General features: G+C 36.2%; 1 protein-coding gene across 48 annotated transcripts in view; it reads left to right on the top strand.

The window, feature by feature from the left end:
• Window positions 1-25,217, top strand: part of LARP1B (La ribonucleoprotein 1B) — a 138,610-nt gene that overhangs the window by 88,538 nt on the left and 24,855 nt on the right. For 19 of the 48 annotated variants that reach the window (XR_011537175.1, XR_011537187.1, XR_011537185.1 and 16 more), the window contains 2 exons: window positions 10,852-11,021; window positions 11,476-11,582. Coding sequence is in view for 31 of the 48 variants with exons in the window: in XM_070609105.1 (XP_070465206.1) it covers window positions 10,852-11,021; window positions 11,476-11,582 (277 nt within the window). In the remaining 17 variants the exon portion in view is untranslated. Of the gene's footprint in view, window positions 1-10,809; window positions 11,022-11,475; window positions 11,583-25,217 lie in introns of all 48 variants that reach the window. The other 29 variants (XR_011537174.1, XR_011537190.1, XR_011537183.1 and 26 more) reach the window with 2 other exon arrangements.

Raw genomic sequence — 25,217 nt, 5'->3', positions numbered from 1 at the left:
GAACTAACATCCATGCCCATCTTCCTCTACTTTATACGTGGGATGCCTACCACGGCATGGCTTTTGCCAAGCAGTGCCATGTCTGCACCTGGGATCTGAACCGGCAAACCCCGGGCCGCCAAGAAGCAGAACGTGTGAACTTAACCGCTGTGCCACCAGTCCGGCCCCTGGATTGTTCCATTTATCATTATGTAGAGCCCTTCTTTGTCTCTTGTTACAGTTTTTGTTTTAAAGTCTATTTTGTCTGATATAAGTATTACTGCCCCTGCTTTCTTTTCTTTGCCATTTGTATGGAATATCTTTTTCCATCTTTTCACTTTCAGTTGGTGAGTGTCTTTAGGTATGAAGTGTGTCTCTTGTATGCAGCATATATATGGGTCTTGGTTTTTTGCCCAATCGGCCACCCTCTGCCTTTTGATTGGGGCATTTAGTCCATTGACATTTAAACTAGCTATTGATAAATATGTATTTATTGCCATTTTGTTACTTTTTTTTCTAGATGTTTTAGTAATTCTTCTCTGTTCCTTTCTTTTTCTCTTGCTCTCTTCCCTTGTGGTTTGATGGCTTTCTTTAGTAATGTGTTTGATTTCTTTCCTCTTACTGATTTGTTTACTTATTATAGGTTTCTGGTTTGTGATTACCATGAGGTTCCTATATAAGATTCTGCATATATAGCAGTCTGTATTGAGTTGATAGTCTCTTTAGCTAGACCTCTTTCTAAAAGCTCTACTCTTTTACTCGCCTCCTCCCACATTTTGTGTTTTTGAAATCATATCTAATCTCTTGTTTTGTGTATGTCTATCCAATACCTTCTTATCTTAAAATAGGTAATTTTTGTACTTTTGTCTTATAACCTTCATATTATCTTCATATGTGGTTGATCTGCTACCTTTACTATATTTTTACCTTTACCAGTGATTTTATTGCCTAGTGGGTTGTGTTTTTTTTGATAATTTTCTTATCCCTATTTGTGTTCTTCTTTTTCCCACTTAAATAAGTCTCTGCAGCGTTTCTTGTAGAACTGGTTTTTTAGTGATAAACTCCTTTAATTTTTGGTTGTCTAGGAAGCTCTTTATCTCTCCTTCTGTTCTGAATGATAACCTTGCTGGATAGAGTATTCTTGGCTGTACGTTTTTTCCTTTCAGCACTTTAAATATGTCATGCCATTCTCTTCTAGCCTATAGAGTCTTGGCTGAGAAGTCCGTTGTAAGCCTTAAGGGCTTTCCTTTGTATGTCACTTGTTGCCTTTCTCTTGCCACTTTTAGGATTCTCTCTTTATGTTTAATTTTGGACATTTTAATTATAATCTGTCTTGGTGTGGCCCTCTTGGTGTTCATCTCGTTTGGTGCTCTCTGTGAATCGTGTACTTGGATATCTGTTTCCTTCCTTAGGTTAGGAAAGTTTTCAGCTATTATTTCTTCAAATAGATTCTCTGCCCCTTGTCTCTCTCTTGTCCTTCTGGAACACCTGTAATATGAATGTTAGTGCGCTTGATATTGTCCCAGAGTTCCCTTAGACTGTTCTCATTCTGTCTAATTCTTTTTTCTTTTATCTGTTCAGCTTGGGTGATTTCCTCTAGTTTTTCGTCTCACTTGCTGATCTGTTCTTCTGTATCATCTACTCTGCTATTGAGTCCTCTAGTGAATTTTTCATTTCTGGTATTGTATTCCTCATTTCTGATTGGTTCTTTTTTTATTTTCCAATTCTGTGTTGACATTCTCACTGTGTTCCTCCAGTCTTCTCCCAATATTGGTGAGCATCCTTATGAGTTTTTGTTTGAACTCTTTGTCAGGTAGATTCTTATTTCTGTTTCATTTAGTTCTTTTTGTGGGGTTTTGTCTTGTTCCCTTGCTTGGACTGTATTCCTTTGCCTCCTCATTATGCGTCTTTCTCTGTGCTTATATCTATGTAATAGGTGAGTCAGCTATGTCTCCTGATCTTAGAGAGTGGCCTTATATAAGTGGTGTCTTTTGAGGCCCAGCAGTCTGCTTCCCTCTTGTCATCAGTCCAAATGATCCAGGAGTGACCCCTTTGTGGGCTACTTGTGTCCTTCTGCTGTGGCGTGGTTGCTCTTACTGCAGGTACCCAGGGAGTCTAGTCTTTCCCTCCCTGGCTGGCTGTTTGTAAACCAGGTTTGGGGAGCCCCAGCACTATTGGCTACAAGGTCTATTGGCACAATCCTGTTGCAGTTATCCTATTAGTTGAGTAGGTACTCAGTGTAGGTGGTTGCTAGGCTCGGGAGCTTATAGTTGCTGTAGGCCTCAGGCCTGCAGGGCTGTTGTCATCTCTCTTAGGATTGCAGCCGAGTGGGGCTGGCCCTGGGAACAGGAGCACCCAATTTTTTCAGGCTTTGGAAGGTGGTGCTGATCCTCTTAGTGGCTGTTTGTGAAGCACAGGTCTTGTTCCACTGATAAGCCCCACCCCCCACAGGTCCACACCCACCATCAACACAACCCTGGTCTGTGCACACTTCCCCACCCCGTGAAGCATACCCAGTCGCCCCAGTGCAGAGGCCCCCACGTCTCCACCAGTGCCACACACAGTTCACCCGGTCCTCACACGGGCCCTGCCCCACAGAGGCAGACACTCTCACCTGCCTGTGAAGGATTGAGGAACCCATTTTATGCAGGCCAACAAGTAGCCTGAGGGCCTGCTCTTGGTTGGGGACAGTCCCTAGGGCAGGCTGCCTTCCCTGGCTGAACTGGATTAAATCTGCAGCCTAGTGGGTGTGGCAGACCCCTTGGCTAACAGGCCAGGGGAAGAACCTCAATGGCCTCTGCCAGGGTCTTTGTCAGCATGCCTGTACTAGGTCACAACAATGGCTGTCACCAATGTCTCAGTCTCTGGAGAGGTTTCACCTCTCGCCAAGATGCACCTAGAGCCTACCAGGTGAGTCTCTTTTCACCAAAAGACTGTGCAGCTTTCTTTTTGGTGATTTTGGGTTGCTCTCTGTGACAGGTGAATTTGTGCACAGGCCCTTTAAGAGTTGGGTTTTTTCAGCTTTCGTCCCATAGCTTTTCTGCTGGTATTCTCTGCTGCAGTTAATAGTCAGCAAAGCCAGATAGTAGGACACTCGTCTCAGTTGTGCTGTGACTGAAGGATGCTTATAGTGCTAATGCCCCCACTAAGGTCCCCACTTCTCCAGGGAAGGCTGCATACCTTAGGGTGGCTCCTGCCCGGCTGGCTGTGAAGCTCTGCCACTTGTGAAGGTGGCTTTCTTTCTCTCCAGAAGGAGTTTCTGCCTCTTTCACCTCAGTCAGGACTGTCCCTTGTTGTGGGAGTTCTTTTTATCCAATTTTCAGTTTTCTCTCCAGGGTCATTTTTCCAAGAATAGTTGTAGCCTGTTTGTGTTTGTGGGAGGAGATGAGAGCAGAGTCTGCCTACACCACCATCTTGACCAGGTCCCCCTGCCTTGGTATCATTTTCTTCATGTTCCTGTGCTTGAAGCTTATGAGTTTTTGGATCTATGTGTTTTTATGTTTCTAATCAAATTTGGAAAAATTTCAGCTATTATAAAGGTTTCATTTTTCCTTTTTCTCCCCAAAGCCCCCCAGTACATAGTTGCATATTTTTAGTTGTGGGTTCTTCTAGTTGTGGCATGTGGGATGCTGCCTCAGCATGGTGTGATGAGTGGTGCCATGTCCACACCCAGGATCCAAACCAGCGAAGCACTGGGCCACTGAAGTGGAGCACACAAACTTAACCACTCAGCCATGGGACCGGTCCCAGCCAGTATTTTAAATTAAAGAAATTAATACTTTTTTTCTGTACTTTTTTCTCTTTCCTCTTCTGTAAGACTCCAATTACATGCATATTAGGCTACTTGAAGTTGTCCAACAGCTCACTAATGCTAATTTTTTTTTTGTCTCTTTAGTCTCTGTGTTTTGTTTTGGCGAATTTCTGCTCCTGTGTGTTCAAGTTCATTAGTTGTTTCTTCTGCAGTTTCTAATCTATTTTTAAATTCATCTGGTGTGGTTTTTTTAATTTCAGCTGTTTTATTTTTCTTCTATAGAAGTTTGATTTGACTCTTTTTTATTGTCTATATCTCTTTTTAATATGTTCATACTTTCCTCTAACTTATTGAATACATGAAATATAGTTATAATTTTTTTTGCAAGCAAAGTATAAATCTAGTATTTGGATGCACATCTGTCTGACTGCTCTGATTCACTGGTTGACAAAGTATAACCCATAGGCCAAAACTGGCCTGCCATCATCTAATCTGGCCACGCTCTTTATTTATATATGGTCTATGGCTGTGCTACAGTGTCAGGGTAGAGTAGTTTCAACAGAGACTATGACCTGAAAAGCCAAAACTATTTACTGTCTCGCATTTACAGAAAGTTTGCTGAGTCCTGCTTCAGCGGCATTTTATTTAAAAAAAAACTAAACTGCCAGTCCTCATGTCACGTTTTTTGTTATCAGCCTTCAGTGAACAACAACAGCATAATATTAAGTTCTATTTTTATAAAGGCAGTTCCTATCCGTAAAGGACTATGGACAAGGTTCCTGTGGTCCAGGTATGTACCTGTGTAATAATCTGATTTGGTAGCAGTAAAATTTGGAAAATCTTAAGTAGTAGAATACTACTAAAGCACACCTAGCACACCTAAACTTTAGTAAGTATCAGATTCCCCTGGAAAGCTTTTTAAAACAAATTAAAGGGCTCTTTACCCACAGTTTCTGGTTTATAAGTTGAAATGAGACCTGAGCATGTGCATTTCTAACAAGTTCCCAGGTTATGCTGATCCCACTGGTTGGGACTACACTGAAAATCAGTGCGTTGGCCTAGTCCTCTGAAATATCGGTTTTCCCAGGTCAACTTTTAGCATAAACTGTGTGATAGACATTCACAATTGAGATTCTCTGAAGAGCAGATGGCCTGGTCTTTTGTTTGTTACAGCTTTTTTTGAGGAATAATTTACATACCATAAAATGAACCCACTTTAAGTGTATAGTTTGATGTTTCACTATATTTATATAGTTGTACAGCACCACAGTTCAGTTTTAGATTAAAAAATTCCCTCATGATCATTTGCAGTCAATCTCAACACTCAACTTCAGTCTGAGATAACCAGTGATCTGCTTCTGTCTATATGTTTTTGTACTTCCTAGAAACTTCATATAAATGAAATGTATGGAATCATGGGATATATAGTCGTGTGTCTCACTTCTTTCAATTAATATATTTTTGAGGTTAATCCATGTTGCTTATATCAATACTTTGCTCCTTTTTTTTGCTAAGTGATATTCTATAATGTAGACATACTACATTTTGTTTATTCATTTGACAGTGGATATTTGGATTTTTTCCAGTTTGGGCTATTATGAAAAATGATATTTTGAACATTCATTTACAAGAGATGGCCCATTATTTTGAGTAAAAAGAAGTTACAAGATCTAGGTGATATTCATATATCATTCTAGGATTTTAGTTGATAAAAAAACAACTTTAATATATTCTTGTTCTCTAATTACTTATATTTCTTGTAATAGAACTTTTATATTTAACTATAAATATTTTATGTACTTGCAGTTGTCTTACCTATTTTTTGATAATTTTATGTCAAAATATTGTAAATTGGTATATGATATGCTATAAAAATTTTGTAAAATGTTTCTTTTGAGACAACAAAAGTACTTTATAGATCTTACTCTTTACAAAATTGACATATCTGCTTTTATTGGTGGGTAAAATTCACACTGAATTAAACCTGAAATAAAATAAATGTAAAACTGAAATAAAACTCAACTTTTATCTGGAAATGTTCAAATATAAATAAAAACAGAGAGACCTGTTTAATGAACCCCCATGTACCCATCTCATCTAATTTCAACAATTGTTAATAGTTTGTCATTCTTTTTTTCAGCTGTACCTTGTTCCCATTTGTTTTTGGCATTTCATAGTGAATCTCAAACATCATATCATTTCTTCTGTACATACTTTGTGGTATATTGAGAACTAATATATATAAATTTTTGTGATACCATTATTTTACTTAAAATTCACAATAATTTCTTAATATCATCTACTACGCAGAACATGTTTGGTCCCTGATGATTTGAAATATATCTTTTTCAAATTGGTTGTTTGAATCAGGGCCAAACAATGTGCACACATTGCATTTGATCGATAGAGACCATTAAGTCACTCTTGATCTATAATCATTCCTTTTCTCTTGTTTTTCCATGCCAATGATTTGTTGAAGAAGCTGGTAATTTGTCATCGGATTTCTTATGATCCAGATTTACCTGATTGTGTCTTCATATCATTTAATATGTTCCTTTATCCAGTCTATTTCTTATGAGCTGGAATTTAGATTTGGCAGATTTAGTATATTCATGATTTTTATTTCTGTGGTGGCAAGACTGTTTCTTAGGAGGAGTTGTTTACTTCCTATTGCATAATATAATGTCTTTCAGGCTCACTTTTACTGATGGTATGATTGATCATTGGGTTTACATGTTATCAGCTTGATCCATTCATCATGATATTTCCTTTCAACTTTTTTTATTGAGACTTTTTTTTTGAGAAGTTTTAGGTTTACAGCAAAATTAAGAGTAAGTACAGAGATTTCCCATTTATTCCCTGCCCCCAACTTGCATAGCCATCACCTGTCTGGTGAAGGATGTTGCTTCCCATAGCAACATCCCACATCAGAGTGGTACATTTATTACAATTGATGAACCTACATTGACACATCATAGTCACCCAAAGTCTATAGTTTACATTAGGGTTCACTCTTGGTGTTTTACATTCTGTGAGTTTGGACAAATGTATAATGACAATGTATCCATCATTATGGTATCTCATATATTTCTCACTGCTCTAAAAGTTCTCTGTGTTCCACCTATTCATCCCTCCCCCACTTCATCCGAACCCCTGGTGATCACTGATCTTTTTACTGTCTCCATAGTTTTATTTTCCAGAATGTTGAAGAGTTGGAATCATATAGCATGAAGCCTTTTCAGATCGGCTTCTTTCACTTAGTAATATGCATTTAAGGTTCCTTCATGTATTTTCATGGCTTCATTGCTCATTTCTTTTTAGCACTGAGTAATATTCCACTGTTTAGATAAACCACAGTTTGTTTATCCATTCACCTACTGAAGGACTTCTAGTTGCTTCTGAGTTTTGGCAATTATGAATAAAGCTGCCGTAAACATTCGTATGCAGGTTTTTATGTGGATGTAAGTTTTCACCTCCTTTGAGTAAGTTCCAAGGAGAGTAATTGCTAGATTGTATGGTAAGAGTATGTTTAGTTTTGTAAGAAGCTGCCAAACTATCTTCCAAAGTGGCTGTACCATTTTGCATTTCCAGCACCAATGAATGAGAGTTCATGTTGCTCCACATCCTCTCCAGCGTTTGGGTTTGTCAGTGTTTAGGATTTTGGCTGTTCTAATAGGTGTGTAGTGATATGTTATTTTAATTTACAATTCCCTAATGACATATGATGTAGACTATCTTTTCATGTGTTTATTTGCCATCTTTATACCTTCTTGAAGGTATCTGTTTGGGTCTTTGGCCCAGGTTTTAATTCTTATTGTTGAGTTTTGAAAGTTCTTTGTATATTTTGGATAAAAGTCCTTTATCAGATACGTCTTTTGCAAATATTTTCTCCCAGTCTGTGGCTTGTCTTCTCATTCTCTTGATAGTGTCATTCACATAGCAGAAGTTTTCATTTTAATGCAGTCCAGCTTATCAGTTATTTATTTCATGCATCATGTCTTTGGTCTTGAATCTCCCTTCAACATTTTACCAAATGGTTTTAGCAGTCATTGATGAATATTCCCTAGATCCTCTATTTCATTAGAGTTACAAAATAGTCATCATCTAATTCTATCATTCCTTCTGTATTTCTTACCTAGAATTCTGTAAAGAAGAATATTCTTGGGGCTGGCCCAGTGGCGCAGCAGTTCAGTGTGCACATTCCGCTTCTCAGCGGCCAGGGGTTTGCCGGTTGGGATCCCGGGTGCGGACATGGCACCACTTGGCACGCCATGCTGTGTAGGCGTCCCACGTATAAAGTAGAGGAAGATGGGTGTGGATGTTAGCTCAGGGCCAGTCTTCCTCAGCGCAAAGAGGAAGATTTGGCAGTAGTTAGCTCAGGTCTAATCTTCCTCAAAAAAAAAAGAAAAAAGAATACTCTTTTATCAACTCTCTGGTTACTTTGAAATTCAATTTTTATGGGAAAGGAAGGATAAATGCTTGTTTCTTTCTTTGTATTCAGTTTATCCGTTTTCAGAATAATGAGTCAGTGCCCTAGCCACCTACAAATGTGATTAAGTTTTAAAGTACCATTATGAACTCATGGAGCCTCTTTTTATTTGATGTGTTTAATCCGTTTCACTCATTGTTTCTAGTGGTCAGATCACTTTATTTTATTTTATTTTATTTTTTTGAGGAAGATTAGCCCTGAGCTAACTGCTGCTAATCCTCCTCTTTTTGCTGAGGAAGACTGGCCCTGAGCTAACATCCATGCCCATCGTCCTCTACTTTATACGTGGGATGCCTGCCACAGCATGGCTTGACAAGCGGTGCCATGTCTGGCACCTGGGATCTGAACCGGCAAACCCTGGGCCGCTGAAGCAGAATATGCAAACTTAACTGCTGTGCCAAGGGGCCGGCCCCAAGATCACTTTTTTTTTGATTGGTGGGATCCTCTAAATCTTGCTGCCGTGTCCTCATGACCTATGCTGATATTTTCTTTTTTTAACTTCATTGCTTTCTGGCTCAAGATTTCCCAGGCTCATATTATACTTTGTTCCCCAGACTTTATTTCTTTTAGGAGACTAGCTCAGTAGGAAATGGAATTTAGAGACCATAATTTATGGATGCTAGGAAGCTTACTATTTTCTGGGTTGTTATGGCTACTGGATCTTTGAATATTTCTTTTGCAAAGGCACAGGATTTAACATATTTTTCAGTGTATGATCATATTTCTGTCCTTGAGATTGTATATCTTTTTGGTACAAGGAGAAACAGCATTAACACAATTCATTTAAGTTTTATCAGTTATCGGGTGGGGATATACTTTTTCCTAGGCACTATAGTAGGTACTACCATACAAATATAAGATTGTGGTCCTTGTTTTCACGGAAGCACTGAGACTTGTTCTTAGCATCCAATGGGGTGATATGTAAGAAAATAAATTTTAATTTAATAAATCAAACAAGAAATGGATAAAATACAGAGGTGGCACAAAAAATAATTGATTAATTCTGTTGGCAGAAGATGTTCAAGGAGTGCTTTACATTCCCAGGGAAAGTAACATCTGTGCTGGGTATTAAAGGAAGGATATGAGTTCACCTCTGTGTAAAAAGATGAGGGAAAGGGACTTTCAGACAGAGGTAAAAGCATATGAAAAGGTATGAAGCAAGAAAATAGGAACAAGTACGTTGCTATTTGGGGCAGCAAGATTCAAAGGGAGAATGACAATAGATGTGGTAAAATGAAGAAAATCTTATATCCCATCATAAAGAACCCAGACTTCTCCTAGAGGCAAAAGGGATACACTGAAGGATTTTAAATAGAAATATGAAATGACCTAATTTGCTCCTCAGAATAAGCATTCTGGCAACACTAAGGAAAATAGATTGGGAGGGGAAATGGCAAGACAGGGAGACTAGGTAATAGGGTGGATGAGTTTACAAACTTGTGTCTAGAACAGTGCTTGGCATATATTGGGCGCTCAGTATTTGTTGAGTGAATGAGCAAACAGTAGTTGTTTGAATCAAAAGAAATTGATAAGTCTGAAGAGAAGCCATATAGAAATAGAGCCTATATTTTTGATACTACTACTTGATTCATCTGCTTGCTTACTTAGTATCTTATCATAAGATTTCCACAAACTAACTAATAAGTAAAACAACCCAGAAGAAGAATAGTCAAAGGATATGAATGGCAAGCTTGCGAAAAGGGAAAATCTGAGTGATAACTATACATATGAAAATATGCTCAACTTTTCTAGTAACCAAGGAAATGCAAATATCATGTAAATCCCATGAGATGGAGAAATGTTTAAAAGACTGAACAAAACCCAGTCTTGAGCAAGATGTTAAATTGCTGAGTGTTTTACATGCTGCTAGTGAGAGTATAAATTAATGAAACCCCTATGGAAAGCAGCTTGGCAATCACTATTCAGTAAGTCAGAAGATGCACAAACCATCAGACTCAGCATGTCCATTTCAGAAATGCTTGCACCTGTACAAAAAGACATGTTCAACAATGTTCATTGCAGTATTGTTGGTTATACCAAAAATTTGGAAATCACATAAATGTGTATCTTCAGGAGAATGGATAAATTTTGCTATATTTGTATAACAGCGTAATATTCTGCAGTAAAAATGAGTAAACCAAAAGCTACACAAATAGAGAGCTTGAGTAAAGTTGCAAACAAAATATTGACTGAAAAAGCTTGCAAAATGATGCATTTAGTATTATGTCACTTAAAAGTTAATTATGCAAAATAATATTATTATATATTTGTGGTAATAGATAAAAATACAAAATTAAGAGGCTGGTTATCTCTGAGGAGGAAAGTGAAATGGAATTAGAAAAGGTTACACAGTAGGCTTTAGCCTATTTTTCTTTTAAAAAAAGTCGGAAACAGAAATAGCGAAATTAAAATTTAGTAAAGCTAGGTGGTGTGTAGACAAGCGTTTGTTATTTTTTATTCTTTCTTATTTATTTGAAATGTTTCTAATGAAAAAATCCTTTGAGAGTAGAGAATTTCAGAATTATCCTTGTTCTCAAAGTCAGGTAGTTTACTAGCATCTAAATACTGGTAACAGCTTTTTATTTCACAGATTTGACTGATGAATTAGCTCAAAAGGTGTTTGATGTTTCAGAAATATCTTCAGCAACAATGGCCCATTCATTGCCCACAGGAGTTCCAGAATCTCCTAGAATTTATCCTGCAAGGACACCAAAAACACCTCGAACACCCAGGTTACAAGACCCAAACAAAACACCGAGATTTTATCCTGTTGTTAAAGAACCAAAAGCCGTTGATGTACAGGTACGCGGAAGAATCAGGAATATAAAGCTTGCGTTTTGTGTCCTTTAACATTACAAAATGAGACTTGTTAGTTTCCATCACATTAAAAAATTTATAGTTTAGATTGTAAGAAGTACTCAAAAATGATATTTTACCATAGTTATGTTTTTTCAGGTTAAGGAATAACTTCTTTACAATTGGATAGTGTAATTAAAGATGATCAGAAAGTGTAATAAAGAATCATCCTAAATTGTATTTCCTTTAATCCTTGTGTTCAAACCTAGCAAAGGGCCTTGTTTGTTAAGTTTTGTAACTTGTATGTGAGATGTTTGAGTTTTGTGACTTCATATGATTTCATAATGTGTCATCCACAGTATGAATATGTTTGAGTTGGTTTATAGTCAGAGGGTTTTAATTTACTTGTGAAGTTCACACTACTGAAAGTAATTGCAATGTTTGACTTCTTTTTCCTTAGAGTCCAAGAAAGAGAAAAACAAGACATAGTACAAACCCCCCTCTAGAGTGTCATGTTGGTTGGGTTATGGATTCCAGAGATCATGGGCCAAGAACATCCTCTGTCAGGTACCGTATTTGTCAAACATTGCTTTGTTCTTAAGTTTGTTCAAAACAGTAACTAATTAGGTATTTGAGAATATTTAAAAATTAATATGTTAGCAAACTGTCTACCAGTGAAAATATTAAACAGAAGCCGAAGAAGGGGAAATAAGTAGGACAGTTTTACAATAAGTACATTGATGAATAATTCAGTAGGACAATTATTTCTTTCCATTTAAACTAGTTTCCACACTGGGTACTCTTAGATAAAAAATATTGAGGTCTATGAAAGTTATTATCTTTGGAAAGATTCCGGATTCTTAGTGGCGTAGTAGATTCTTAGTGAATTAGTGTGCTAAATAATGTACTCAAACTATGTAAAGAATATGGAAATAAAACACATTATTATTTTGGAATTTTTCCTTTTGGCGGGAAATAATTTAGATTAACTGATTGTTAACAGTAAGTGGTTTTTCTTTAACTTTAATAAGAAAAAAGAGACTATTATTTATGTCAAAAGAGATGATAGGGCAAGCCTTTTATAGTGCCAATTATATGCAACATAGTATGGTATGTTCTGTCCTGTAGACTGGATGCAGAAGTGGATTGCTGCTAGCTGCTTTGTGTTTTCATTGAAAAATCTATGTTGTGTTTATATAGATATTTTCAGAATAATTATATGTTTGATTTTCCAATTGAAAACTTACCCTTAGGAAAAAGTGTTTTTTGGCTGGTTACTAGAAGGGAAACCTTAATTAATTTCTTTCAAAGAAAAGCTGGGTTGCTTATCATGATCTGAAAATCTCCAAGTCTGTCTTTCCAGTGATACTTATTTGATACTTTCACATTTTGCTTTTGTTAGATACATTGGCCTTAAAAGATAAAATGTGAATTTGTTCTTCTGCACACCTATTGTATACTAATAGTTATTTTTGTGTTCTAAGTGATTTTGAGAGTTTGTTTCCCAGATAATTTATCGGAGCTGTATATTTAGTGATCAACAGATAATGGTGAAGAATGTTTAGTCAGTAACATTTAGTTTAGTTAGAACATTTAATTCTAACATTTAGTTAGAAATATGTTTCTTAAGATTCACATTTTATCACATTATATCTTTTGTTGTTAATAATACATCTATATATTGATGTTTACATTCCCAGCCAGCACTCCACCTTAGCCCACAAATAAAATGTATCAGGAAAGCAGGGATTTACAATGTGTTGGGCACTTTTCTAGGCACTGACATATGCAACAGGGAACAAGATAGCTACAGTCCCTACCTTTCTGGAACTTAATTCAAGGATGACAGACAAATATTTACAACAATCCCACTGGTGAATTTCTTTTAGTAGACTTTTTTTAGAGCAGTTTTACGTTCACAGCAAAATTGAGTGGAGGGTCCAGAGAGTTTCCTTAAACCCCCTGATTCCCCTCCTACCACACTAGAGCCTCCTCCACTATCAACAGTCACATCTTTTAGACCATCTACATTATGTGGTTGGATTTACGTATACCATCTTATATTCTATTTGTTTCACCTCTTCTTTGTTCTTTTTTCTTCCTTCTGGATCAGTTGAGTTTTTAAAATGATTCTGTTTTATCTCTGCTATTGGTTTCTTCGTTACATCTCTTAATTTTTACTGGTCTTCCAGGGTTTATAGTATACATTTTACCTTACAGTCTACTTTCAAATAATATTGTACCACTACATATATAGTATAAGAACCTTACTATGTTAGAGTTCCATTTCCTCCATTCTTTGTGCTATACATTTCTTTAGACAATAAACTTTTAAAGCAATTACCGTGAGAAAAGAAATTTTGAAAATATGTACTCTCATTTTTACCACTTGCAGTGCTCTTCATTTCTTAAACATTTCAGATTGTGCAGGTCTACTGGCTATGAATTCTGTAGCTTTTGTTTGGCAGGAAAAGTTTTTTCATTTTGAAAGATATTCTCATTAAGTATAGAGTTCTATGATGGATCTAGGTATGGATACAGAGATAATGTATATGTACATACACACGAAGTATATATCCTGCTTGTAATTCTCTGAAATTATTGGATTTATGGTTGTTTTTTATTCAGTTAGGAAAATTTTTATTTCTTATCTCTTCAAATATTTTTTGCCCTGGTTTTTTATTATTGTTTGCCCCCCTTCTTCTGGGATTCCAATTACGTGTACATTGGACCATTTGTTAATACCTCATAGCTCTTGGATGATCTTTTTTTCTACTCTTTTTCTCTTTGTAATTCACTTTGGATAACTTCAGCTGACCTATTTGCAAGTCAACTGATTCTTTCCAGAGCTGAGTCTAGTCTGCTGCTAGGTCCATCAAAGAAATCCTTCATTTCTGATATTGTGCTTTGTATATTTTGCATTACCATTTGACTTTTTAAAAATAGTTTTCCTTTTTTTGCTGAAATTGTCTATCTGTTCATGCATATTGTTCTCCTTTTCCATTAGATTCTTCAAAATATTAATCAGTTATTTTAAAGTCTATTGTGTGATCATGCCAATAGGCAGATCCTCTGTAAGTTTCATTCTGCTTGTTGCTTTATCTTTTGGTTAAGAGTTTTAATTTTGGGGGGTTTTTTTGGTGTTTGTGTCTCATAAATTTTGACTGAATTATAGATTCTTGCTCCTTGACTTATTTTATGGCTCTCATCTTTCCAAATTTCCAACTGAGTAAACGCAGATCTCTTTCCATTATATTCATTCCTACTCTGTAGAACGTTGCCAAAGTAAATTCTACGCTAATTGATATTAATATAGATTCATGTTCTCTAGTTGTAGTTAGATCCCCAGTGTCATCTGCAATTCTTTACTGTTCTCTAATTGACTTCCTCAAGGAGGGATGCTCCTGAACCTATCTGTATCTCATATTTCTCAGCAGATGACTTTGCCTTCTGTTGTACTGGGAGGAATTCTTTATCTCTGCCTTCCCTTATCTCTCACTGCCCCTTCTTTTGAAAGCTGTTTTTTTCCTGCATCTTTGTGATATGTGTGTCAATAAAGGTGGAGTCATTGTAGTGAAATTATTTAATGCTAGCTAATGCTTATTACATTCTTTCAATAAATGTTCAAGGCACTGTGCTAGATGTTTTACATACCTTATTTAAATGTTTGTGTATGTCTTCTTCAGACAGTAAATTTGTGGTTGAGAGAACCTCAGTGCCTGGCATAGTTGGCATTCAATAAAGACCACATGAATGAAACTACCTACCCCATGGGGAGGCTGTTTCATAACCTTCTATGAACAAATGGTGTTGAGTATAGAACTACTCTGTATAACTTAATATCTCTTATTTTTCTCTGGTTTATGTTGGAGGCACGAGTGCACACTGATTATTTGGTTTAGATGGCTCCTAATGGTATGGAGACATTTCAAAGCAGGCTTATCCTTTACCAAGAGACTCCTAAATTTCAACTGATTTTGCTTGGTTAGTAAAGTGATATTAGTCTAGGAAAATTTACCTGTAAAATATTAATTAACCACATAGGAAAAAGGAGTACCTTCTGCAGTTTGAGGATTAAGTGTACCACTGCTTACTCATAGGCAGGTTAAACTTTTATTCATTCTTCCACAAGTTTTTGTTGAATGCCAACTATATGAAAAGCTCTGTATTTGGTGGAATGGTTTGTTAAGATGTAAGAGATGTATTTTATGCCTTTAGTGAGATTACAGTTTAGTATGAGAGATAATTATGATTGAGATATAATTCTAGCATATGTGTATGTTCAAACAAGTTATTATGAGAAAAGCAAGAAGATTCATCCCAACTGGGGGTAGTCATGAGAAATTTCCCTGGGCACAGGCAATAATATCAGTCTTGACGGATCAGTAAGATTTCAACAGGTCAAGATGGGAAAGAGAGGTAGAGGATTTCCTGAGGGAGGAGATAGCAAAGTTACCAGAACTGTAAAAATATATGGGTGTTGCACAAGGCAAATAACTTATTTGTGGCTGGAGCATAAGATATGAGTATACCGTAAATAGGATTTTATGAGAAATGTTTCTTGTAAAAATTAAGTCAGGGTTTGATCAGGCCCTTGATTGTCTTGCTAAGAAAAGTGGACTTATTCTGTAGGTAATGAATTTTGAGCAGCAAAGTGATATTAGTTAAATGCTTTTCAAACTTTTTGGTCTAAAGACTTCTTTATACCTTCAAAAATTATTGAGGACCTCAAAGAGCTTTTGTTTATAAGAGTTATATAATTTACTGAATTAAAAAGTAAAACAGAAAAAATTTATTTATTTATTTATTTTAATAGTCTTTTCATGTAAGAAAAAATTTAATATTTGTTCATTTAAAAAGAATAATAAACCCATTAGATGTTAACATAATATAATTTTTATGAAATATAATTGTGTTTCTCTAAAACAAAAATTTCCTGAATAGAGTGGCGTTGTTTTAAAGTTTTGCAAATTTTTTTAATGTTTGGCTTAATATAAGATAACTGGATTCTCATATCTGCTTCTATATTCAGTCTTCTTATAATTTGTTGTTTTTGTTCAAGTAGAGGAATAAAATCCAGGAGAAGGAGGAGTATTTTAATAGCCTTTTCAGATAATTTTAGGTATTCTTTCATATTATACCAAAGCTGAACAAGTGGTAGTTTTTTAGGAGTTATTTGCACTGTGGAATCTGAAACCATATCAATGACCTTTTTATATTCAGTGAATTTTTCATACTCTGTTACACTAAAGCCATTGGACTATCTTACACTTTGAATGTATCTTTTGCCTATGCATGCTTTTGTAATATCATGCATTGGTCATTTGGGAAAATTGATTCACCGAGTTGTGCAGACTTCTAAATGTTGGCATATTTCAATATATAATTTCAAAAAAATCACATTTCATTTTATTTTATTTTTAAAGATTGGTACTTGAGCTGACGTCAGTTGCCAATCTTCCTTTTATCTTCTTCTCCCCAAAGCCCCCCAGTACATAGTTGTACATTCTAGTTGTAGGTCCTTCTGGCTCTGCTATGTGGCATGCCACCTCGGCATGGCTTGATGAGTGGTGCTAGGTCCGTGCTCAGGATCCAAACTGGCAAAAACCCTGGGCTGCCGAATCAGAGCATGCAAACTTAACCACTCAGCCACTGGGCTGGCCCCCCAAAAATCAAATTTTAAAATATGACCACCAAGGAGAGTAATGTCAGGGAAGATGGTGGAGTGGGAAGGAACAGGAATCTGTCTCTCCATTTAGACAACAACTGTACTGGCAGAAACTGTCTGCATTGACTGTTTTGTAACTCTAGAGTCTATTTGGACACTTAAGGTTTCCAGGGGAAAGCTTGACTGGTAAATTATGGTTAATATTTATTGATGTTAGCCTTTGGTGCAATAGCACCTATCCATCTCCCACTTTTCCAGCCCTGTAACAGGCATTTGGGAGGATAGCGTCCCACATTTCTTGTGTGACTTTCTGGATCCAGGATGGGCAATAAGGACCTTGTCCTCCAAATATTGGAGTTCAGTGTTCTGACTGCTAACTGCCTCTGATCAACAAGTTGCAAACACAGAGTCTAGAGTTCATTGTTTCATCCCCACTGTCGGAATGTCCTTTTTTTTTTTTTTTTTTTGACATTCAAAAATAACCATTTATGTAGGGAAATTTAGAAAACTACCATACATGCCCAAGGAAAGATGCAGGCTCAGAAAAGACCTAAGGAGACATTAAGCTTTCACCTCAGGTTTATCCCCAGCACAGAAACACCCTACAACAATTGAGAAAAAAGCAAACCTTGGGGAAGAGGGAGCATCTTATTTCAAGTGTTACCACATTATAAGATTCAGATGTTCAGTGGTCATCAGAAAATCACAAGGCATACAAAGAAATAAGAACCTGTTGCCCATTTGAGGGAACAAAATAAATTGACAGAAAATATACCTGAGGAAGCCTGATCCCATCTTTCTAGACAAAGTCTTTAAAACAACTGTTCCAAAGATTCAAAGAGCTAAAGGAAGACATAGACAAAGATAGCAAAACAATGTATGAAGAAAATGAGATTATCAGTAAAGAGAGAGAAATTACACAAAGGAAAGAAAAAGGAATTCTGAAAAGTACAATAACTGAAATGGAAAATACAGTAGAGGGTTCAAAACCAGATTTCATCAAACAGAAGAAAGAATCAGCAAACTTAAAGATGGTACAGTTTACGTTATCGAGTCTGAGGAACAGAAAGGAAAAAGGATGAAGAAAAGTGAGCAGAATCTAAGGGACCTGTAGGGCACTGTGAACTGGACCAATATATGTACTGTGGGAATCTGAGAAAGAAGAGACAGAAATGGGGGCAGAGAGAATATTTGAAAGAATAATGGCTGAAAACCTCCCAAATTTGATGAAAGACATGCATCTACAAATCTGATAAGCTCAGTGAACTTGAATTAGGATAAACCCAAAGAGAGCCACACCAAAACTTGTTATAACCAAACTGTCAAGAGCCAAAGACAGAGAGAATCTTGAAAGTAGCAAGAGAGAAGAGACTTATTATCTACAAGGAATCCTCAGTAATGTAACAGCCAGTTTCTCAGCAGATTCCTTGAAGGCCAGAGACAGTGAATTGATAGATTCAATGTGCTGGGGGAAAAAAAACACACAAAAAACTGTTGACTACAATTTCTATATCTGTCAAAACTGTCCTTCAAACCTGAGGCAGAGGTTCAGAGATAAACAAAAGCTGAGGGCTAGGAAATAAAAGGTATACTGCTTTGGAATTAAGAAATGAGACTGTCTTCTTCACAGGTGACATGATTGTATATGTAGAAAATCAGAAATAATCAACAAAAGCTCTGGAACTGATAAACAATTATAGCAAGATTGCAGGATACATGGTTAATATACAAAAGTCAATCACTTTCCTATATACCAACAATGAACTAGTGGAATTTGAAATTAAAAACAAAATACTATTTATATTATTACCCCCCCCAAAAGAAATACTTAGGTATGAATCTAACAAAATATGTACAAGATCTATATGAGGAAAACTACAAAACTCTGATGAAAGAAATCAAAGAACTAAATTAATGGAGTGATATTCCATTTTCATGGATAGAAAGATTCAATATTGTCAAGATGTCAGTTCTTCCCAACTTGATCTACAGATTCAGTGCAATCCCAATAAAAATCCAGGAAGTTATTTTTTTGGATATCAACAAACTGATTCTAAAGTTTATATCAAGAGGTGAAAGACCCAGAATCGCAAACATAATACTGAAGGAGAAGAAACAAAGTTGGAAGACTGATACTACCTGTCTTCAAGACTTACTACACAGCTACAGTGATCAAGACAGTGTGGGATTGACCAAAAAACTGGCAAATAGTTCAATGAAACAGAATAGAGCGCCAAGAAATAGACCCACATAAATATAATCAACTGGTCTTTGACCAAGGAGCAAAGGCAATACAATTGAGTGAAGATAGTCTTTTCAACAAATGGTACTGCAACAACTGAACATCCACATGCATGCACACAAAAAGATTCTAGACACTTACTTTCTTAACTCAAAATGGATCACAGAGAGCTGGCCGGGTGGCATAGTGGTTAAGTTCATACACACTGCTTCAGCGACCTGAGGTTCTCAGGTTTGGACCCTGGACATGGACCTGCACACTGCTCATCAAGCCATGCTGAGGCAGTGTCCCACATACAAATTAGAAGATTGGAACAGATGTTAGCTCAGTGACAATCTTCCTTAAGCAAAAAGAGGAGGATTGGCAACAGATGTTAGCTCAGGACCAATCCTCCTCACCAAAACAAAAGAAAGAAAGAAAAAAAAAAGTGGTCCTTTGCTCCTGAAATTCATTAATTTTTTTTTTAAAAAAAGGATCACACACCTAAATGTGAAACACAAAACTAATAAAACTCCTAGAAGATAACAGGAGAATACTAGGTGATCTTGGGTTGGTGATGGCTTTTTAGATATGACACCAAAAGCAATACCCATGAAAGAAGAAATTGATAAGCTGGACCTCATTAAAATGAAAAACTTTTGTTCTGCAAACAACACTGTGAAGAAAATAAGAAGACAAGCCACAAAATGGCAGAAAATATTTGCAAAAGACAAAGCCGAGAAAGGACTGTTATCTAAGATATACAAAGAACTCTTAAAATTTAACAATAGGGAAACAAACAACCTGATTAAAAATGGGCCAAAGACCTCAACAGACACTGTACCAAAGCAGATATACAGATGGCAAATAAGCACATGAAAAGATAGTCCGCATCATATGTTCACTAGGGAATTATAAAGTAAGACAACAATGCAATTGTACTACACACCTATTAGAACAGCCAAAATACTAAACACTGACAAACCCAAACGCTGGAGAGGATGTGGAACAACACAAACTCTCATTCATTGGTGCTGGGAATGCAAAATGGTACAGCCACTTTGGAAGACAATTTGGCACTTTCTTACAAAACTAAACATACTCTTACTGTACAGTCACTCTCCTTGGAACTTACTCAAAGGAGGTGAAAACTTATGTCCACACAAAAACCTGCACATGAACGTTTATGGCAGCTTTATTCACAATTGCCAAAACTTGGAAGCAACCAGAAGTCCTTCAGTAGGTGAATAGATAAACAAACTGTGGTTTATCTAAACAGCGGAATATTACTCAGTGCTAAAAAGAAATGAGCTATCAAGCCATGAGAAGACATGAAAGAATCTTAAATGCATATTACTAAGTGAAAGAAGCCGATCTGAAAAGGCTTCATGCTATATGATTCCAACTATTCAACATTCTGGAAAAAAAACTATGGAGACAGTAAAAAGATCAGTGATCGCCAGGGGTTTGGGTGAAGTGGGGGAGGGACGAATAGGTGGAACACAGAGAGCTTTTAGGGCTGTGAAAATACTCCATATGATGCCATAATGATGGGTACTTGACATTATATATTTGTCCAAATCCACAGAATGTAAAATACCAAGAGTAAACCCTAATGTAAACTGTGGACTTTGGGTGATTGTAATGTATCAGTATAGGTTCATCAATTGTAACACATGTACCACTGTGGCACTAGATGTGCTGGGTATTGATAGTGGGGGAGGCTGTGGTGTGGGGAACAGGGAGTGCAGAAGGTATAACGGAACTCTCTGTACCTTCCAGTCAATTTGCTGCAACCCTAAATTTGCCCTAAAAGGTAAAGTCTATTAAAAAAAAAAGCTGAGGGAGTTTGTTACCACTAGACCTGCCCAGCAAGAAATGCTAAAGAGGGGGCTGGCCTGGTGGCACAGCAGTTAAGTTCACATGTTCCAGTTCGGTGGCCCAGGGTTCACCAGTTTGGATCCCAGGTGCAGATGTGGCACCGCCTGTCAAGCCATGCTGTGGTAGGCGTCCCACTTATAAAGTAGAGGAAGATGGGCATGGATGTTAGCTCAGGGCCAGTCTTCCTCAGCAAAAAAAAAAAAAAAAAAAAAAAGAAGAGGAGGATTGGCTGCAGATGTTAGCTCAGGGCTAATCTTCCTCAAAAAAAAAGAAGAAATGCTAAAGAGGCTGTCTACATGACACTAGACAGTAATATGAAGCCATTAAAAAAAAAGATCTTCCAAAACAGTAAATACATGGACAGTTATAAAAGCTAGTATTGTAATTTAATTTCTAACTCCATTTTTTGCTATGTGATTTAAAAGACAAATGCATTAAAAAATTACTAATCTATGTTGTTGGGTATACAATGTATAAAGATTTAATCTGTGACATCAGTAACAAAAAGGGAGGAATAGAGGTCTAAAACAGCAGAGTTATTGTTAAGGGTAATCCCTGTGATGGCCACGAAGAAAATATCTATGGAATATATATAAAAGGAAATGAGAAAGGAATTTTTACTCAGAAACAAAAACACAAAAGGAGAAATGAGGGACAGCAAATCTATAAGGTAATATAGAAAAATAATAGCAAAATGGCAGAAGTAAGTTCCTCCTTAGCGGTAATTACTTTAAATATGAATAGATTACACTTTCCAGTCAAAAGACAGAGATTGGGACAAGTGATTAAAAAAACATGTTCCAACTGTATACTATCTATAAGAGACTCATGTTAGATTCAAAGACACAAATAGATTGAAGTGAAAGGATGGAAAAAGAATAAAATGTAACATAAAGAGAGTTGGAGTGGATATTTTAATATCAGGTACAATACACTTTAAATCCAAAAAGATTACAAGAGATAAGGACATTATATATCAATAGAAGGCTCAATATAGAAGAAGATATAACAATTATAAACATTTATGTAACTGGTAACAGCCCCACAAGATATGTGAAGCAAAAATTGACAGAATTGATGGGAATAATAATCAGTTCTACAAGAATAGTTGGAGATTTCAATACCCTACTTTCAAGAATGCATAGATCAACCCTATGTAAGAGGAGTAACAAAGGGGAGAACTTGAACGACATGATAAATTAAGTAGACTAACAGACGTATTTAAAATATTCCAATCAACAGCAGCAGAATACACATTCTTAAGTATGCATGGGACATTCTCCACAATAAACCATATGTTAGGCCAAAATAGAAATTTTAATAGACTTAAAAAGAGATATCATACAACGTATCTTCTTTGACCACAATGTGTTGAAGTTAGAAATCCATAACAGACATAAAACTGGAAAATTCACAAATCTGTGAAATTAACATTCTTAACCCATGGGTCAAAGAAGAAATCACAAGGGGAATTAGAAAATATTTAGAAGTGAAAACACAGCATACCAAAACATGGGAATCAGAGAAAGCAATGCGCAGAGGGAAATTTATAGCTGTAAGTGCCTACGTTTAAAAAGAAGAGAGATCACAAATCAGTAGCCTAACATTACACCATAAGGAACTTGAAAAAGAAGAGCACACTAAACCAAAAGGTAGCAGAAGGAAAGAAATATTAAAGATTAGAGTAAAGATAAACAATATAGAGAAGAGAAAATTAGTAAAACCAAAAGTTGGTCCTTTGAGAAGATAAACAAAACTGACAAACCTTCTTTAGCTAGACTGCCAAAGAAAAAAGAGAAGATACAAATAACTAAAATCAGAAATGAAAATAGAGACATTACTACTGACCTTACAGAGATAAAAAGGTTTCAAAGAGACTACTATGAACAATATACATCAACAAATAGATAACCTGGAAGAAATGCACAAATCCCTTTAAACATACAAATTACCTAAACTGATTCACATGGAAATTGAAAATCTCAATGCACCTATAAGAAGTAAAGAAATCAAATTAGTAATCAAAATGCCCCCAAAAAAGAAACTTCTGGACCAAATGGCTTCACCAGTGAATGCTATCAAATATTTAAAGAAGAATTAACACTAATCCTTCTCAAACTCTTCCAAAAAATTGAACAGAAGGGAACACTGATCCTATGAAGCTTTTGTTACCCTGATACCAAAAGCAGTTAAAGGCAGCACAAGAGAATAAAATTGCATACCAGTAACCCTTATGAGTATAGATGCAAATGTCTTCAGCAAAATGTTAGCAAATGAAATCCAACAGCATATTAAGAGGATTGTTCACCATGACCAAGTAGGATTTATTCCAGTAATGCAAGAGTGGTTCAACATAAGAAAGTCAATATAATACATCATGTTAATAGAACTAAGGAAAAAAACTACGTGATTATCCCAATTGACACTGAAAAAGCATTTGACAAAATCTAACATCTTTTCATGATTAAAGACTCTTAGAAAACTAGAGTTAGAGGGAAAATTTCTCAACATGAGAAAACATATTTATGAGAAACCCACAGCTAACATCATACTCAATGGTGAAAGACTGAAAGCTGTCCCCCTAAGATCAGGAGCAAGACAAGGATACCTGCTTTCACTGTTGCTATTCACTGTTGTACTGGAAGTTCTAGCCAGAGCTAGTAGAGAAGAAAATGGAAGAAAAGACATCAAATTGGAAAGGAACAGTTAATACTATCTCTAGTCACAGACAATATGATTCCATATATAGAAAACCCCCTCAAATCAGCAAGAAAGATACTAAAGCTAAAAAACAATTTTGGCAAAGTTGCAGGGTACGAAACAGATAAATCAGTTGTGTTTCTATATGCCAGCACTGAACAATTTGAAAAGGATATTAAGAAAGCAATGCCATTTACATTAGCATCTAAAAGAATTAAATACTTAGGAATAAATCTAACCAAGGAGGTAAAAGACTTGTATGCTGAAAACTACAAAACATTGCTGAGAAAATTATAGCAGGCCTAAATAAATGCAAAGACATTCCATGTTTAGGGACAGGAAGACTTACCATTGTTAAGACACCAAAGCAATGTATAGATTCAACACAATCCCTATCAAAATTCCAAAATTCCTTTTTCACAGAAATGGAAAAGCTTTTCCTCAAATTCATATGGAATTATAAGGAGCCCTGGAAAGCCAAAACGATCTTAAAAAGGAAAAATTAAATTGGAGGACTAACACTTCCTGACTTTGAAAGTTACTGAAAAGCTACAGTAATTAAAACAGTATGGTCCTGGCATAAGTACAGATATATAGACCAATGAAAAAGAATAGAGAGCCTAGAAATAAACCCCTGCATATATGGTCAATTTGTTTTCAACAAGGGTGCCAAGACTATTCAATGGAGGAGAGAACTATCTTTTCAGCAGATAGTGCTAGAAAAACTGGATATCCAACATGCAAAAGGATGGATCCATACCTTACACCATGTATGAAAAAATTAACTCAAACTGGATCAAAGACCTAAACTTAAGCAGTAAAATTATAAAATGCCTAGAAGAAAACATAGGGAAAACTTTTCATGACCCTTGATTTGACAATGGTTTCTTGAGTATGACACCAAAAGCACAGATGACAAAAGAAAAAATAGATAAATTGTCCTTCATCGTGATTATGAACTTTTCTATATCAAAGGATATGATCAGAGTGAAAAAACCTACTAAATAGTAGAAAATATTTGCAAATCATATATCTAAGAGACTAACATGCAGAACATATAAAGAACTCCAACAACTCAGCAACAACAAAAGGGTCTGATTCAAAAATGGTGAAGGATTTGAATAAACATTTCTCCAGAGAAGATATACAAATGGCCAATAAGCCCATGAAAAGAGGCTCTACATCATTATTCATTAGAGAAAGGCAAATCAAAAACCACAATGAGATAACTCTTCACACCTACTAGGATGGTATTACGGGCTGAATTGTGTCTCCCAGAAATTATATGTTGAAGCTCTAAGCCCCCGCTGTAACTGTATTAGGAAATAGCACCTTTAAGAAGATAAAGTTAAGTGAAGTAGTAAGCATGGGGCCTTAATCCGATAGGACTAGTGTCCTTATAAAAAGAGGAAGAGACTCCAGAGATCTCTTTCTTTCTGCATATACACAGAGGAAAGGCTGTGTGAGAACACATTGAGGAGGTGACTCTCTGTAAGTCAGGAAGAGAGGTCTCATCAGAAACCAACACTGCTGGCACTTTGGTCTTGGACTTCTAGTCTCCAGAACTGGGAGAACATAAATTCTGTTGTTTAAGCCACCCAGAGACTGTGATATCTTGTTATGGCATCCTGAGCTGACTAATACAGAAGTGTATAATAAAAAAGAACAAATAAATTGGAGGATGTGGAGAAATTAGAACTCTTGTGCATTGTTTGTGGAAATATAAAATGCT

Source organism: Equus przewalskii, chromosome 2 (genome assembly GCF_037783145.1).
Source record: "Equus przewalskii isolate Varuska chromosome 2, EquPr2, whole genome shotgun sequence".
NCBI classification, from domain to species: Eukaryota; Metazoa; Chordata; class Mammalia; order Perissodactyla; family Equidae; genus Equus; species Equus przewalskii.
The sequence above is the reverse complement of the archived record's forward strand: the minus strand, read 5'-3'. Positions and strand labels throughout refer to the sequence as shown.